The 14,459-nt window shown below is 42.2% G+C and overlaps 1 protein-coding gene across 2 annotated transcripts in view; it reads left to right on the top strand.

Moving 5' to 3' along the window:
* otud7b (OTU deubiquitinase 7B) overlaps nucleotides 1-14,459 on the top strand; it is a 40,772-nt gene that overhangs the window by 5,699 nt on the left and 20,614 nt on the right. For both annotated transcript variants that reach the window (XM_072460105.1, XM_072460104.1), the window contains exon 2: nucleotides 9,131-9,274. In XM_072460105.1, the coding sequence (XP_072316206.1) occupies nucleotides 9,190-9,274 (85 nt within the window). In that variant the 5' untranslated portion in view covers nucleotides 9,131-9,189. The remainder of the gene's footprint in view (nucleotides 1-9,130; nucleotides 9,275-14,459) is intronic.

Below are 14,459 nucleotides of genomic sequence, written 5' to 3'. Positions count from 1 at the left end.
AACATCAAATAAAGGCATTTTCTGCTTGACACCAGCAGAACAAGGCTGTGCGTCATGTCCTCCAGTGACCCTGAACCACCAGCGCTGCTGTTTCTTCTGAGTCTGATTCTAAACCTCAACAAGCCCACTGCTCGCGGCCCATAGTAAAGGATACGTGACACCTCAGAGAAGTGACTGAGGAAAGAGGACAGTAGGGTTTGTGCAGCTCTACAGTAAAGAAAGTACTAAAGGGCCAAGGGGGCATCAGTGATCAATACAGAAATCATAGTCTACACTCTGTCTGGCTGTGGGTAAGTGATACAACACAAACTACTGCCACATCTCAGCCACACAAACTACTGCCACACCTCAGACACACAAACTACTGCCACATCTCAGCCACACAAACTACTGCCACACCTCAGACACACAAACTACTGCCACACCTCAGACACACAAACTACAGCCACACCTCAGACACACAAACTACTGCCACATCTCAGACACACAAACTACTGCCACACCTCAGACACACAAACTACAGCCACACCTCAGACACACAAACTACTGCCACATCTCAGACACACAAACTACTGCCACACCTCAGACACACAAACTACTGCCACATCTCAGCCACACAAACTACTGCCACACCTCAGACACACAAACTACTGCCACACCTCAGACACACAAACTACTGCCACATCTCAGACACACAAACTACTGCCACACCTCAGACACACAAACTACTGCCACATCTCAGCCACACAAACTACTGCCACATCTCAGACACACAAACTACTGCCACACCTCAGACACACAAACTACTGCCACACCTCAGACACACAAACTACTGCCACACCTCAGACACACAAACTACTGCCACACCTCAGACACACAAACTACTGCCACATCTCAGACACACAAACTACTGCCACACCTCAGACGGTAGTGCTGCTTCTGTGTTTACACGGGCAGTTGGAGCAAAAGCAGCCGCTCTGCGCGAGCTAAAAGTGAAGCCGCACAACACATAAGCTTGAAAAAGCAGAAGGGGAGGAGACGGGTGAAGTCAGTGTCATCCTTTATTCTTCACAAATCTGTTTATTGTTGGCGTGAGCCAAAGGATAGTGACTTTCTCAAAGTCTCTGACTCCTCCCCCTGAAGAGCTACAATGAGGTGCAGATATGAAATAATAATCAGCTGTATTAAATGGTTGGCAGGTCAATTGTTAGAATTAACCTGTTCCCATCCACCTGTTTGGCCCTGTGCACAATGGTTGGACACAAATGGTTATTGTTTATTAAAAGATGATGTTATGTTCCACATGTGAGTGTGATGCATCATGGGAAAGCTTAGGCCTTCTAGTTTCTGCAGATGTGCACATGTCACACTGTCAGGGCTTCAGAACTTACACTACAGAAGCACAAACATGAACAAAACATCCTTTTTTTAGTCTCGCCTGAATATTGTCCATTTGTAAAGGTCCTGAGCAGGACATACTTCATTGTGTGCTTATGCTGTTCACTGCACATGCTGTTGTCATGACAACAACTGTGTCAAGTTTCAGGTCTCTAGGAACAGGCATTTTGGTGCTTTGACCTTTTTGTATCAAAAAGTAAATTCAGAACAAGTGATCCAAATATGTGCCAACTGTGCCAAACTGTTTTATTACAGTTTTAGCTCCTCTATGATCATAAAACATACATTTTGATGTTTTGTAGGCCACTAATACCTATTATAACTGCTAAAAACAAGGTATGTGAAAATGTGTAACTATGAGTTTACCCAAGAAAATTATAATATTTTTATTTTATTTTTGTATCAGTATAATAATACATATATCTAACAAAATGCACGTCCAAAAGGCTAATAAAATCAGAAAACGTGATGCGTAAAATCCTGCCGAGAAATCTGGCTCTTTACAGCCTTACCTGAGCCTTACGCACGATGATACAGAAGATTCTGTGTCAATAAGCCCTTTGTCCCGCCCCTCTTTCTAAAGCTATTCTCATTGGCTAGAATAATATGTCATTCAACGTCTGCTACGTCACTAGCATGCGGCGCTATTTAATGTAAACAGAGGAATCCATGTGCGCCGCAAGCGGCGCATTTTTTTTTTTTTTGCGGAGGCTGTAGCAAACAAACCCGTGGACAGAAAAATCGTGGATGGTCTCATTCTGTAGCTAACAGTCTGAAGAAAAGAAGGATACCAAATATTGTCTTATAGGTCAAACAGGTCATTTGTTATGGACGGAGAAATGCGCCGGATCCTGATATCGTCATAAGAAGAAAACTTTGTTTACTTGACAATATCTCGAAATCAGAAAAATACAAGTGGATATTGTTTTTCAATGGTTCCTTACGGACAGACTGAGCACAAGGATGAACAGAATTAAAGCCGTTTCGTCCGTCATAAACACAAACAGGACATGTGTTTGTAAAAGTTGAGACTTTCTCACAAACTATTGGCAATTGCTTCTTGGGGCAAATTATTCAATGTAAATCAATGACATATTCGTTTTGTTAAGAAAATAACCTTTAAAATGATGTATAACTTGCTGGTATTGACCACGGAAATAAAATGATGTAAGAGAATATTTGAGATATGGAAAATGCTCGCCAGCCACAGGTGGATGGGAACAGGTTAACACATGGAATATTTGAAAGTCAAAACTTTACTTTTGTAAAATTGAATCTAAAATTTGATTCCCTTCTCCAGGAATGTCACAATATTAATTTTACAGTCACAAATATGAGGAGAAATATCACAATTTTACAATTAGTAACGATTATTAGCATAAACAAAGGAAACATTTATATTGTATTTCATTACGTTCAAACTTGCAAATATTTAAAGATAAAAACAAAACAATTAACTTCCCTACCCTTTAATACAGCATATTAATTTAAAAATAAATTATAATCACCACAAATTGATTAAATAATATAAATATATGCTTATTGGCCCTCTTAAGCTCTTTTAAGCATTACATCATCTGTTAGAGAGATGAGCTCCATGGCAACGCTCAGGGGCGGGGCTTGAGACTTGGTTCACGCCAACAACACAAACAGATTGGTTCCATGCCATTTTATTCTTCACAAGTCTCCTGCTCTTCTCTCTTCTTCTTTGAGCTTGTGAGTTCCCTGGCCTCCAGCGCAGAAAGTGGCAGGGCAGTGGCAGGGCAGTGGCAGGGCAGTGGCAGGGCAGTGGCAGGGCAGTGGCAGGGCAGTGGCAGGGCAGTGGCAGGGCAGTGGCAGACACTGTAGCTGTAGAGAAAAGAGAGGAACATGCTTCAGTCTGTCAGAGCTGCACATGGAGCCTGGCAGTTGTGCTGCTGCCTTAACCACTCAACCACCGGGAAACACAACCTTAAGCTCTACAAGATAATACAAGAGTTCAAGTTTTTTACAGCATCTGCTGCAGAATTATTCCTTTTTTTGGCTAAAACCGTGAGACGCTGCAAAATGGGAAAACGGGCAGAGGTCCTGGTGCGCCTGAGAAAACGAGGCACATTAAAGCCCGTACCTGGGATTTTTCTCTCTAAACGTGAACTCCCTCCAACAAACTGGACCAACTGGCTCTGCTGATGATTTTGTGCTTCACCGAGACCTGACTTAGCGAGTCTGTCCCGTCAGGGTGAATGTGTGAGTTTGAATTGAACGATTTGATATTATATCAAATCCTGATACCGGTAGTTTGTTTACAGACCAAATAGATTTTTGATGAAAATCTCTAAACGGACATATTTCCTAGTCTTGCTTTGTCCAAGTCGGAAAACCTCTTCTCTCAGCACTTTTTGAACTCTGTGTAGTCCAGACATTTGTGAAAGAATATATATATATAATAAATATATATAACAAATTAGTCAACACAAAATCATATGGCCTTATTTACAACTTTCTTCCGTATCATCATCAAGCAGATGACTATTCTCAGGAGTCTCATTTACATATTAATTGTCTTTACACTCACAAAAAATATGTCTTAAGCTTCTGATGGAAAAATAAGTGTTGCTGTGGCGTCCATCATGGTGTATTTTATGTGTTATTCAAATTGTACCGCTCTATTTGACGTTCCAATCCATTTTTCGTTTTGCTATTTGATGACGGTCCCTAAGCACTCGTCTCGGCTCTGCACATTCGGAGCCGTGTAATTTGCGGCGCCCAAAATACGCATCTGATTGTTAAAACGAGGTTGTGTCACTTGACAGTGTAAATATGAGTATTTTGGCTGTGAATGATCTGCAAAGACTTTTGGAAGTCTGAATCTGTGACGCTAACTTTACCGCACTGTGGCTCCTCCCACTTTCAGACTCGTCACGTCAACACAGCGTCCTACATGTGTCATGCCGTTGTTGACAATCGATTGACGAGTGATCAGTGCTTTTAGGCGCTTTGATGATACAATTGAACACACATTTGTATCGCAAAAGCTGCGATACACACTTTTCTGACGAACACATCGCATTTGAGAGAAATTGCGTCGCATTTTGCGATGCAATACCGCTTATTCTGAACCCTGCTTCTACAGTCAGACTCAAGTTTTGAAACATAGGCTCTTCAGCATGTTGTGATGTGCCTTGAAGCCTTTATTTCCGACGATCAGAGTTAAAATGGGATTGTGGTGGATCTAGCGTTTGACAATAGTCCCTGGATCTGCGTGAGTCGGGCTGTGTGTTGTGATGAGTCAGAGCTGAGCACACACTTCAGTGAGAGGCGGAGGAGTCCTGGCCCCGCCCCTCCACCATGACTGGCCTTTTGGACAGGAGCACCAGGTCATGTTTCCTTTCAATAATTCAGCTCCTGTTTTAAGTGGGCCTTTGTTTGCTGACACACCCGCTCCAGCGCAGTGTGAAGAATAGGACACCACTGCACTTCTGTACGACCACCGTCAAACAAGCAGGGACTTGTGATTGGCTGACAGTCACATGGGATTTTACATAATGAGAATGACTCTTATGAACAAGGAAAAGCACTATATAGAGTTCAAATAAGGATGTTTGTAGAGGAAATATCTTCTTATGTATTACTAATGTACTAATGTTTTGTGCGTGCGAGTAAGTAAAATATTTATACGGCGATATATCGTCACGGACTCCGCATCGATACTGAGTCACAGTATCGATATTTTTTTTTGTGGCCCGTAGGCTTTAAACAAGGTGGAATAGTACTTTTGATCTGCTGTTTGTGCTGCGCTGAGGAGCTGTGGACCTAATCAGAAGCTCCTCTGGAGGTGAGAAGGAGCCGTGGACCTGATCAGAAGCTCCTCTAGAGGAGAGAAGGAGCCGTGGACCTGATCAGAAGCTCCTCTGGAGGTGAGAAGGAGCTGTGGACCTGATCAGAAGCTCCTCTGGAGGTGAGAAGGAGCTGTGGACCTGATCAGAAGCTCCTCTGGAGGAGAGAAGGAGCTGTGGACCTGATCAGAAGCTCCTCTGGAGGAGAGAAGGAGCTGTGGACCTGATCAGAAGCTCCTCTGGAGGAGAGAAGGAGCCGTGGACCTGATCAGAAGCTCCTCTGGGTCGAGGTGAGAAGGAGCCGTGGACCTGATCAGAAGCTCCTCTGGGTCGAGGTGAGAAGGAGCCGTGGACCTGATCAGAAGCTCCTCTGGAGGAGAGAAGGAGCTGTGGACCTGATCAGAAGCTCCTCTGGAGGAGAGAAGGAGCCGTGGACCTGATCAGAAGCTCCTCTGGAGGAGAGAAGGAGCCGTGGACCTGATCAGAAGCTCCTCTGGAGGTGAGAAGGAGCCGTGGACCTGATCAGAAGCTCCTCTGGAGGAGAGAAGGAGCCGTGGACCTGATCAGAAGCTCCTCTGGGTCGAGGTGAGAAGGAGCCGTGGACCTGATCAGAAGCTCCTCTGGGTCGAGGTGAGAAGGAGCCGTGGACCTGATCAGAAGCTCCTCTGGAGGAGAGAAGGAGCTGTGGACCTGATCAGAAGCTCCTCTGGAGGAGAGAAGGAGCCGTGGACCTGATCAGAAGCTCCTCTGGAGGAGAGAAGGAGCCGTGGACCTGATCAGAAGCTCCTCTGGAGGAGAGAAGGAGCTGTGGACCTGATCAGAAGCTGATCTGTGCAGAAGATGCTGCTGCAGAATGTTCAGATCATGAAACATACAATACTTTACTAGAATGTGTTCCATATATTTCTATTTGGATCAGTTGGATGTATGAAGTTATTAGAGCAGAATGGATTTATAAAGAAGTGCTTTGTGGATAAACATGACATTTCATACATTTTCTTATCCAGAGTTAAAACATGACCCCATTCGGTACATGTTTAACCTGTTCCCATCCACCTGTTTGGCCCTGTGCACAATGGTTGGACACAAATGATTATTGTTTATTAAAAGATGATGTTATGTTCCACATGTGAGTGTGATGCATCATGGGAAAGCTTAGGCCTTCTAGTTTCTGCAGATGTGCACATGTCACACTGTCAGGGCTTCAGAACTTACACTACAGAAGCACAAACATGAACAAAACATCCTTTTTTTAGTCTCGCCTGAATATTGTCCATTTGTAAAGGTCCTGAGCAGGACATACTTCATTGTGTGCTTATGCTGTTCACTGTACATGCTGTTGTCATGACAACAACTGTGTCAAGTTTCAGGTCTCTAGGAACAGGCATTTTGGTGCTTTGACCTTTTTGTATCAAAAAGTATATTCAAGTGATCCAAATATGTGCCAACTGTGCCAAACTGTTTTATTACAGTTTTAGCTCCTCTATGATCATAAAACATACATTTTGATGTTTTGTAGGCCACTAATACTTATAATTGCTAAAAACAATGTATGTGAAAATGTGTAACTATGAGTTTTCCCATATTGAGGTTAAAAAAATATAATTTTTTTAATTAATTTTCGTATTGGTATAATAATACATATATCTAACAAAATGCTAATAAAATCAGAAAACGTGATGCGTAAAATCTAGTTGCCTCCTGCCTAAAAATGTAGGCTGACTGTCTTTACGCATGTGAATACAGAGGATTCTGTGTGAAGAAGCCCTAAGTCCCACCCACCATTTGAAAGGTATTCTTATTGGCGAGAATAATAAGTCAACCAAACTCTTCTACGTCACTGTTAGCTCACGCATTCTCAATGTAAACAGAGGAATTTCGTGCGTCGGAAGCAGGTGTTGACTGGGGTATGTTCTTAGGGCCCTTCATTAAGAATTTACTTCCCCCCATTTTTTTATCTTTCATACAATCATGTGTTGGGATCAGTGCATGTTTTTGGCATGGCCCTTTTCACTTTCTGTTCTTCTGTTTCATATTTCTCTAGTTGTTGTGTTTATTTGTTGTGTTCGACCAGAGAGTTTTGTAGTATCCTTTAATGTTAAAGGATACTACTTACAAGTAGTATCCTTCAATGTTAAAGGTAGGATTGTAACGATGCATCGCAATTCTTAAATGTCATGATACGCCTCGTAATCGTACACGTGTCTCGATCCTTCTTGATGAAAAAGTGACAGTGTGCTGAAAAACAGTAAAACGGCACCGCAGCAATGTCCTTGTTCCTGCCCAGCATCTCCGCACACAAATGCAAGCATCATTGTCCGTCACACATGCGTGTGTGCACCTTAGGTGAGCGCCAAAATATCGATATGGCGATATATTGCGTTATTTTCTCCCGCGATCGATTATCACTACGTTCTCGTCAAGTATCGCCCCTTAAAGTGCCAGCATGACATGACAAATAGGATACAAGTTATTTATTTATCATTGTTTCAACCAAAAATAAATTGAGATAAATTTACAAAAAACAAAACATATGATATCGCGAGTTATTATAGATAATATATCGATAATCCCAGTATCGCGATTTCGTATCGTGAGCCGTGTATCGTATCGTGAGGTACCCAGCGATTCCCAGCCCAATTTTTGTTGGCCCTCCAGTGTCCTGCTTTTGTCGGCCCAAGCAACAAAAAGTAATACTTTTTATTGTGAAATTGGGAAAATTCAGGCATATTGATGTTATACAACCTAATATTAATGTTCCAGGTCTAATTGAAGGTGGAGGCTCATCGCAATGATGTCAAAAGCAACATTTCAAATGATTCACTTTGTCATTCAACAAATTCGACTGTCAAGTTGTTGACAACTTGTTTTTTGTCAACGGGACCCTCTGCCCCTTTAAGTTTCAAAACGCAGCCCTTGGTGAAAAAAGTTTGGACTCCCCTGGTCTACAGCCTCATTCAACAGGGGGGTTTGGGGGCTCTCTAGTGTATTCTGGTGCATATTAATGAGGTCCAGCCGGCGAAAGTAAGACTCAAATGTTGAGGTTGTGATGCTATAAAATTGTGATGCTATAAAATTGTGATGTGATGAAACTGTGCCAGGAGAAAGTGACTAAAGCCAGTTATGAATACATCAGTGTACTTAATTACTCAATACAATATTGTCCATGAAAAATAGTTATGGTCAAATTGTGTTCATAACAAAATAAATGTACCTAAAACATAATTTAATTGAACACCAAGTTAAATACCATAACAAACTAAACCACTGGAGGGCCACAGTGTTTGTTAATATTAATAACTAATGTTCTTATTAGACAATTACAGCAATCAGCACTTAACATGGAGGAATGGGCCGCAATAGCGCTCACTCATCACAACATAACAAGGTCAAGTACAAACATCAGCAGAAAAATAACTGACAATGATATTATTGTAAACAAGTTTAAATGTACATTCTAATAAACTGAAAATGTAATAGTAATAGTTGTCCTTACTCATGTATCTTTTACTGCTCCAACTGTTCCTTCTTGTCAAAGTGACAAAACAAGTTAGATTAAATTAAAACCAATGGCATAAGCATTGAATGAACAAATAACACTGATAAAACTAGACAGTGCAGATGTTAATTCCCACAGAATGAACAGAACGAGAAGAGAAGATCCAAACCTTTCATAAGTCTGTTTGATATGCTTTTAAATGGTTTACAGAATGTACACAAAAAAAATCTACCGATTATTCAATTAAAAAAAAATATATATTTCTCGATTACTAAAATCGATAGCTGCAGCCCTAGATATATCACAATATGGATATATTGAGCCCAGTGTGAAAAAACCTCAAACCAAACAATGTTGTTTTCTACAAACATGAATATTCTGTCCCACAGTTGAAGCTAAGCACTCTTCTGTGTTGTAGGTGTGGCTGTGACCAGAGCTCCTCCTGGACCCCCAACATCCATCTGAATTCATGATCACATGACCGTGGACATGGACGCAGTGCTGTCCGACTTTGTCCGTTCCACCGGAGCTGAGCCAGGGCTGGCCCGAGACCTGCTGGAGGGTGGGTCCACAACACACTCACCACCATCTCAGCGAGGGCTGGATACCATCTGATTTTTTTCAATACAAATACTTAATACCAGATTTTTCATTACCGGCTACTGAATGCTTCTTTTTTCTGTGCTTGCATTCTTTTAAAAAATGTAAATTAATGGCCAAAGTTGTAAAAAAAAAAAAAACTGGTTTTCCAGCCTTTAATTACCTTATAACAGTGTTAAATCTTATTTTAAAACATATACTTTTTGGACTTTAATCCACTTCTTTCCACGCTTTGAACCCTGCGGTCATTACAACCGTGCGTCTAATTTATAGATTATAGTGTCAACCACCAGAGGGCAATGTTGCAGGAAGCGCAAGTGTTGATACACTGAAGAAAATGTCAGTGGGCCACACCTTGTTTTTCTGTATTTTAAGCTTCAAAACACTTTGACAATCAGACTCCTATTCATGGAGAAATGAGGAAGTGAATCTAGACCAGTGGCGGCTGGTGGTACAAAATATCGGGGGGACTATTTGACATGTCTTTTTTTTTTTTATGTCTAAAATTGAATATTTAACATGGACTGTATGAATATATATTTTAAATACACATTTACAACTGAATTAAGTAGACACACTGTATTTCCACTTTTGGTACTGGTAATACTATGAGTTAGAGGCAGATACCGTTTGTGAGAAAATACATTTGACATAAAATGACATTTTACACTTTATAAAATATCAGATTGAAAACAAAACTCAGTGATACTGTAACTTATAGTGCATGGCAGTGTTTTCGCTGCGGGGTTTTGGCATGGCGGCCCGCCATGCTGCGGCTGACCACTGCCATGCTGAAAAGATACCGCCAGGTATTAAGATAACCGTGCGAAAAGCACCACAGCGCTCTCACGGTACCCGTAACGTGCGTTAAAAGCGCAGCTTTATTTAGTAAAAGCGTCAGAAAATATACTGCGATACATCGTTCCTAAGAAGAGGAGTGTGATCATATTGGCTTTCCATATTCAGCATAAGCGCACATTTAGGTACTTTTTGCAAAGCACCGCCTACGTCCGGCCACCTCAGCCCAGCGAGCACACTGCAGAGTACCAATTACTACATTAAGAGGAAATAAACACAAATAAACTGTTGGTGTTTGATAAAACAGTTTCTAAGTGACATTAGTTACCCTGAACTACATGTGTAACATTTTACATTCTTATATTTAATCATCACGGACATGATTGCTGTTGGAGACATTTATAACATTCTTTCATGAGTTTTCTAATAAACATATTTTTATCAATAGAAGTTAAGCGATACTTAATGCTTAGCGTTAGCCTTATCCAGATAAACTAAAAAAAAAAAAAAAAAAAAACTCCTTTGTTGTGTTTGTTGTCAAGGTAACGGAGTTTGACACATCACATGTCTTGGATTGATATGAAATCAGCCGCTTTCACTTCAACATGAATAAAGTTTCATCTTCACAGCAGCCACAGTGGAGCAGCTCATTTGGAGTCGTTTTGGACGTACTTTTGTCACAGACTCTGTAGATGCAGTTTTAAGACGTAAACGCAGAAAACACGGCGTGTGGCACTTCCATGTACGGCACACATGTCTGTCACAGTGTAGCTCCGTGGAGGAGACACTAGGTTCAAATGGGCAGCAGAAAGAGCTCCTCAGTCGGCATTTTACATAGCGTCACATTTGATTGGCCAAAAATTCCCATTGCTTTTCTATGAGCCTTAGGGCACCACACACAAAACTGCCTCTAAAGATCCTCACCTGAGTGAGCCCAGAGTCACAGGGGGGCGGGGCTCATTTGCATCTCATTGAGATAAGCCGTCGCCCTGTCACACTGACAGCCCCTCCCCCTACAGCTGTCACTCAAGATTAAGGAGTGTTATGGATGTAGTGTTAATTTCATTAGGATTTGAATCAGAAGTAATTAAAATGGAAATACTTGGATTACAAAAAGGTCCTAAATAGCATCAAAGAATCAGAATAGACTTTGCCATTTGTGGATAAACAGAATTCATAGGTGATTAAGTGCAACACAAACAGGAAAATATTGAACACTGAGCACTAAACGGCATGCATAATGAAATATAAGGTACAAAGTTATGTAGCGTAATAGGAAGTGGTGATATATACATCATAAAAATGTATTAATCCAAGAGTCCAATTACAGAGATTACATTCTTTTCTGCAGATTGGTCTGTGCTTTGACCCTTGGAGCTGGTGTATCGGACGGAGGGAGAGGGAAGATTAGATTAAGACATGTGACATTTGATTAAGACTTATATCTATTCATACAGTAATTTTCTATTCTGCATTTGCACTTTATTGTACATTTAATAAAGTGAAGTAAAGTAAAGTGTAATAAGTAGTACCTGCTGTGCAAAGTTGAAGCTGTAATGCAATGGACTTCTGCATAGTTTTTGATAATACTCACAACTGTGTGATACCTTTGTAGGGGATCCATATGTCCCAAAAAGACAGCACCTTTTCACAGCTCACACGGTTGCAGAAATCAAAGCATAGTGTTGGGTGTAAGGGATGAAAAATGCACAATTCAATAGACCCTGGACTCAAACTCTTCGAATGCTAAACCTGCTCAAACATCAGCACCCCGGACAGTTCCAAGGACGCAAAGACGTGGGAGGCCTTGCTCCACATCTTCCTTGGACACGTGAGACCCGAGAGTGGCTGATATTTACAGAGTGGCATTTAAAGACAAATTCCTTTGAATTATTCCCCAAAACTTAATACCAGCATTTCTTTTAACCAAGTTGAGCCCAGGCACAGCCTGTGTAACCAAATGTAAAATTGATTATATCTTTGTTTATTAAACCACACAAATGATCCTGGTTTATAGAGCCTTTGTATTGATCTTTATAGAATTATCATTGTCAGTCAATGAATCATGGTCTTCCCCGTCAGAGAAGAAGACTGAGTAGATGTTAAGGTTTTCTGAACAAGCTTTAGATGGTGCCCTTTTAAATATAAATATGAACATAGTCCCAGAGAATATATACATTACATCTAGATACAAATGTGTGAGCAGGAAACAAGTATAATTATCCTACACCTTCGTGGCTGCGCTCCATTGTCCTCATCGTGTTTGATTGTCAGTCAGGGTGTCTTTGCCCACTCTGAAAAGGGAAACAAAAGGAGGGTTAGGGTCATGCTAACAGACACAGAACCCCATATTTAATATGCATGACTAGCTAAGCGGCTAACAGTAAAAAAAGATAGACATTACACCATCCCAAAACGGCTAGTTTCAAAAGGGTTTGTGATGCTAATTATTCAGCAAGTAGTCACATTAAATCCAAGCCTGTATTATGCAGAGTGCGCTGAAGCAGCGTTTTAGCTTAGCTCCGTCTCTGCTCTGGTGCCCTAGGCGAAAATTAACACCAAACACAGCATTAAAGTAATACTTTAGAGTAAAGTACCTCAGTTTCGTTGCAATGCAGTCCAGGGCTGCAGATATCACAGCGCTCAGCCCGGCTCCGGTCGACAAGTTGAACTCAGCGGCTAGCGCAGGAACAAACACCATGAGGACCGGGGGCACTTTCATCAGGCCTTTGGTGGATGTAGTTGTGGTAGAATCATAGGCTTTGGAGAAAGTCTGGAGAAATGAATCAAACGAAAGCGTAGCTGGTGCTGAATAAGTAGCCATCTGCTTCGCAGCTGATTGGTCGAAAAAGAACATTGCGCTGCTGAAAAAAAAGGTAACACCCGAGCGGAGCACGAAAACTACTCATTTTTAAAACAGCTTAATGTGTACTTAAGGTAACGAATACTGTTATCTGAAGCACGGAGGGGGAGGGGCTCCTTCATAACTTCAACGTTCACATAATGCAAAAAAAAAAAAAAAAAAAAAAAAAGTACGTACTTGGCTGATTGACCAAGTGGACCAGCCGCCGCTGATCTAGACTCGGCAGAACAAAGACACACGGAGCACACACCTGCAATATACGGTGATCTGCAGTTTAGAACCTGCTGCATTGATGAGGCGTTTTTGGCCAGACCTGATCAGCTTTCTGTCACACTCTCGATAAGTACGAGCTCAGGAGCAGATGAACCAGATGTGAAGACACAGGTCAATCAGCTCACACAGAGTCATCAAGGACAGAGGGGACACTAGAGACAGAGATGATGTGTTTGTTAAGCTTCAAAACACTATTTTATTACAACCCAACTCATATTTCACTTAGAAAAACGTATTCATATTAATCTAATGACTAAGCACAGTGGCCCTCGGGTGCGCCGCGAGAGAGACTCCCGGTTCAAACGTACCACGTTTGTATAAATATCTCATGTTCCATTTTCTTTGTAAATTTTGTGTTGCTGCTTTTATTCAGGAGCACTGTACATCCCGAAAAGTACAGTACTTGTATAATGTCTGTTCAGTTATAACTTAAAACCACTGCGGAACCCAATGAATAAGAGTCACAGCTGTCACAGCTCTGGTGAGAACCCAAATGTAGCCCAGGCAGACGGAACATCACTTGGTAATGGCCTTTATAACAATGGATTTTAACAGTTTATACAAAGTCCCGAGTTCATTTAGCTGGCAGACAGGTCCAGTGGTAAGTGGTTTAGCCACAGAGACGAGCAGGCGTCTTACCAAGAGGGGACAGGCGAAAATCGTGGTCAGAAGGCTGAGGTAATATCCAGGGCAGAGACCAGGCAGGCAGGTCAGGGAAAGGCCAGGTCAGCAACAGGGAATAAGTCCGGGGAAAACCGCTGGAAAGTCATAACACGAGAACAATCTGGCACTGGTGCAGAGACAGGAGCAGGCTTAAATGCAGCCAGAGCTGTGTCAGTCAGGTGTGGAGAGTGGGTCTGATGAGGAGGCGTGGCCAACCGGTGGAGTGGCGTAGAGACAGGTGTAAGGAGTGGGTCTGATGAGGAGGCGTGGCCAACTGGCAGAGTGGAAAGACACCAGCAGACAGCAGGTGAGCAGCCCTCAAGGGGCGGCTCATGACGTCCCAAGAAGAATGGACCAAGCCGGGGGGAGGCAGGGGACCTTGAGGCGGGCTAATAATCAGTCCATATAGAGTCCAGTGTCCATCTCCACATCCATGGACCCAGGGGGAGTGTCGTCGTCTTCCTCAGAATCGAGGGGACCCACCCTATCCTCGGCATCGTCACTATCGTTTGGGGACTCCGATGGAGGGCGTGGTCTTGGAGGTGGCCTG

The sequence above is a fragment of the Eucyclogobius newberryi genome, unplaced genomic scaffold (genome assembly GCF_026437365.1).
Source record: "Eucyclogobius newberryi isolate DKJ021-1_F unplaced genomic scaffold, fEucNew1.0.hap1 SCAF_3, whole genome shotgun sequence".
In the NCBI taxonomy this organism is placed as follows: domain Eukaryota; kingdom Metazoa; phylum Chordata; class Actinopteri; order Gobiiformes; family Gobiidae; genus Eucyclogobius; species Eucyclogobius newberryi.
Note: the sequence above shows the minus strand (reverse complement) of the source record. Positions and strands in the feature narration are given on the sequence as shown.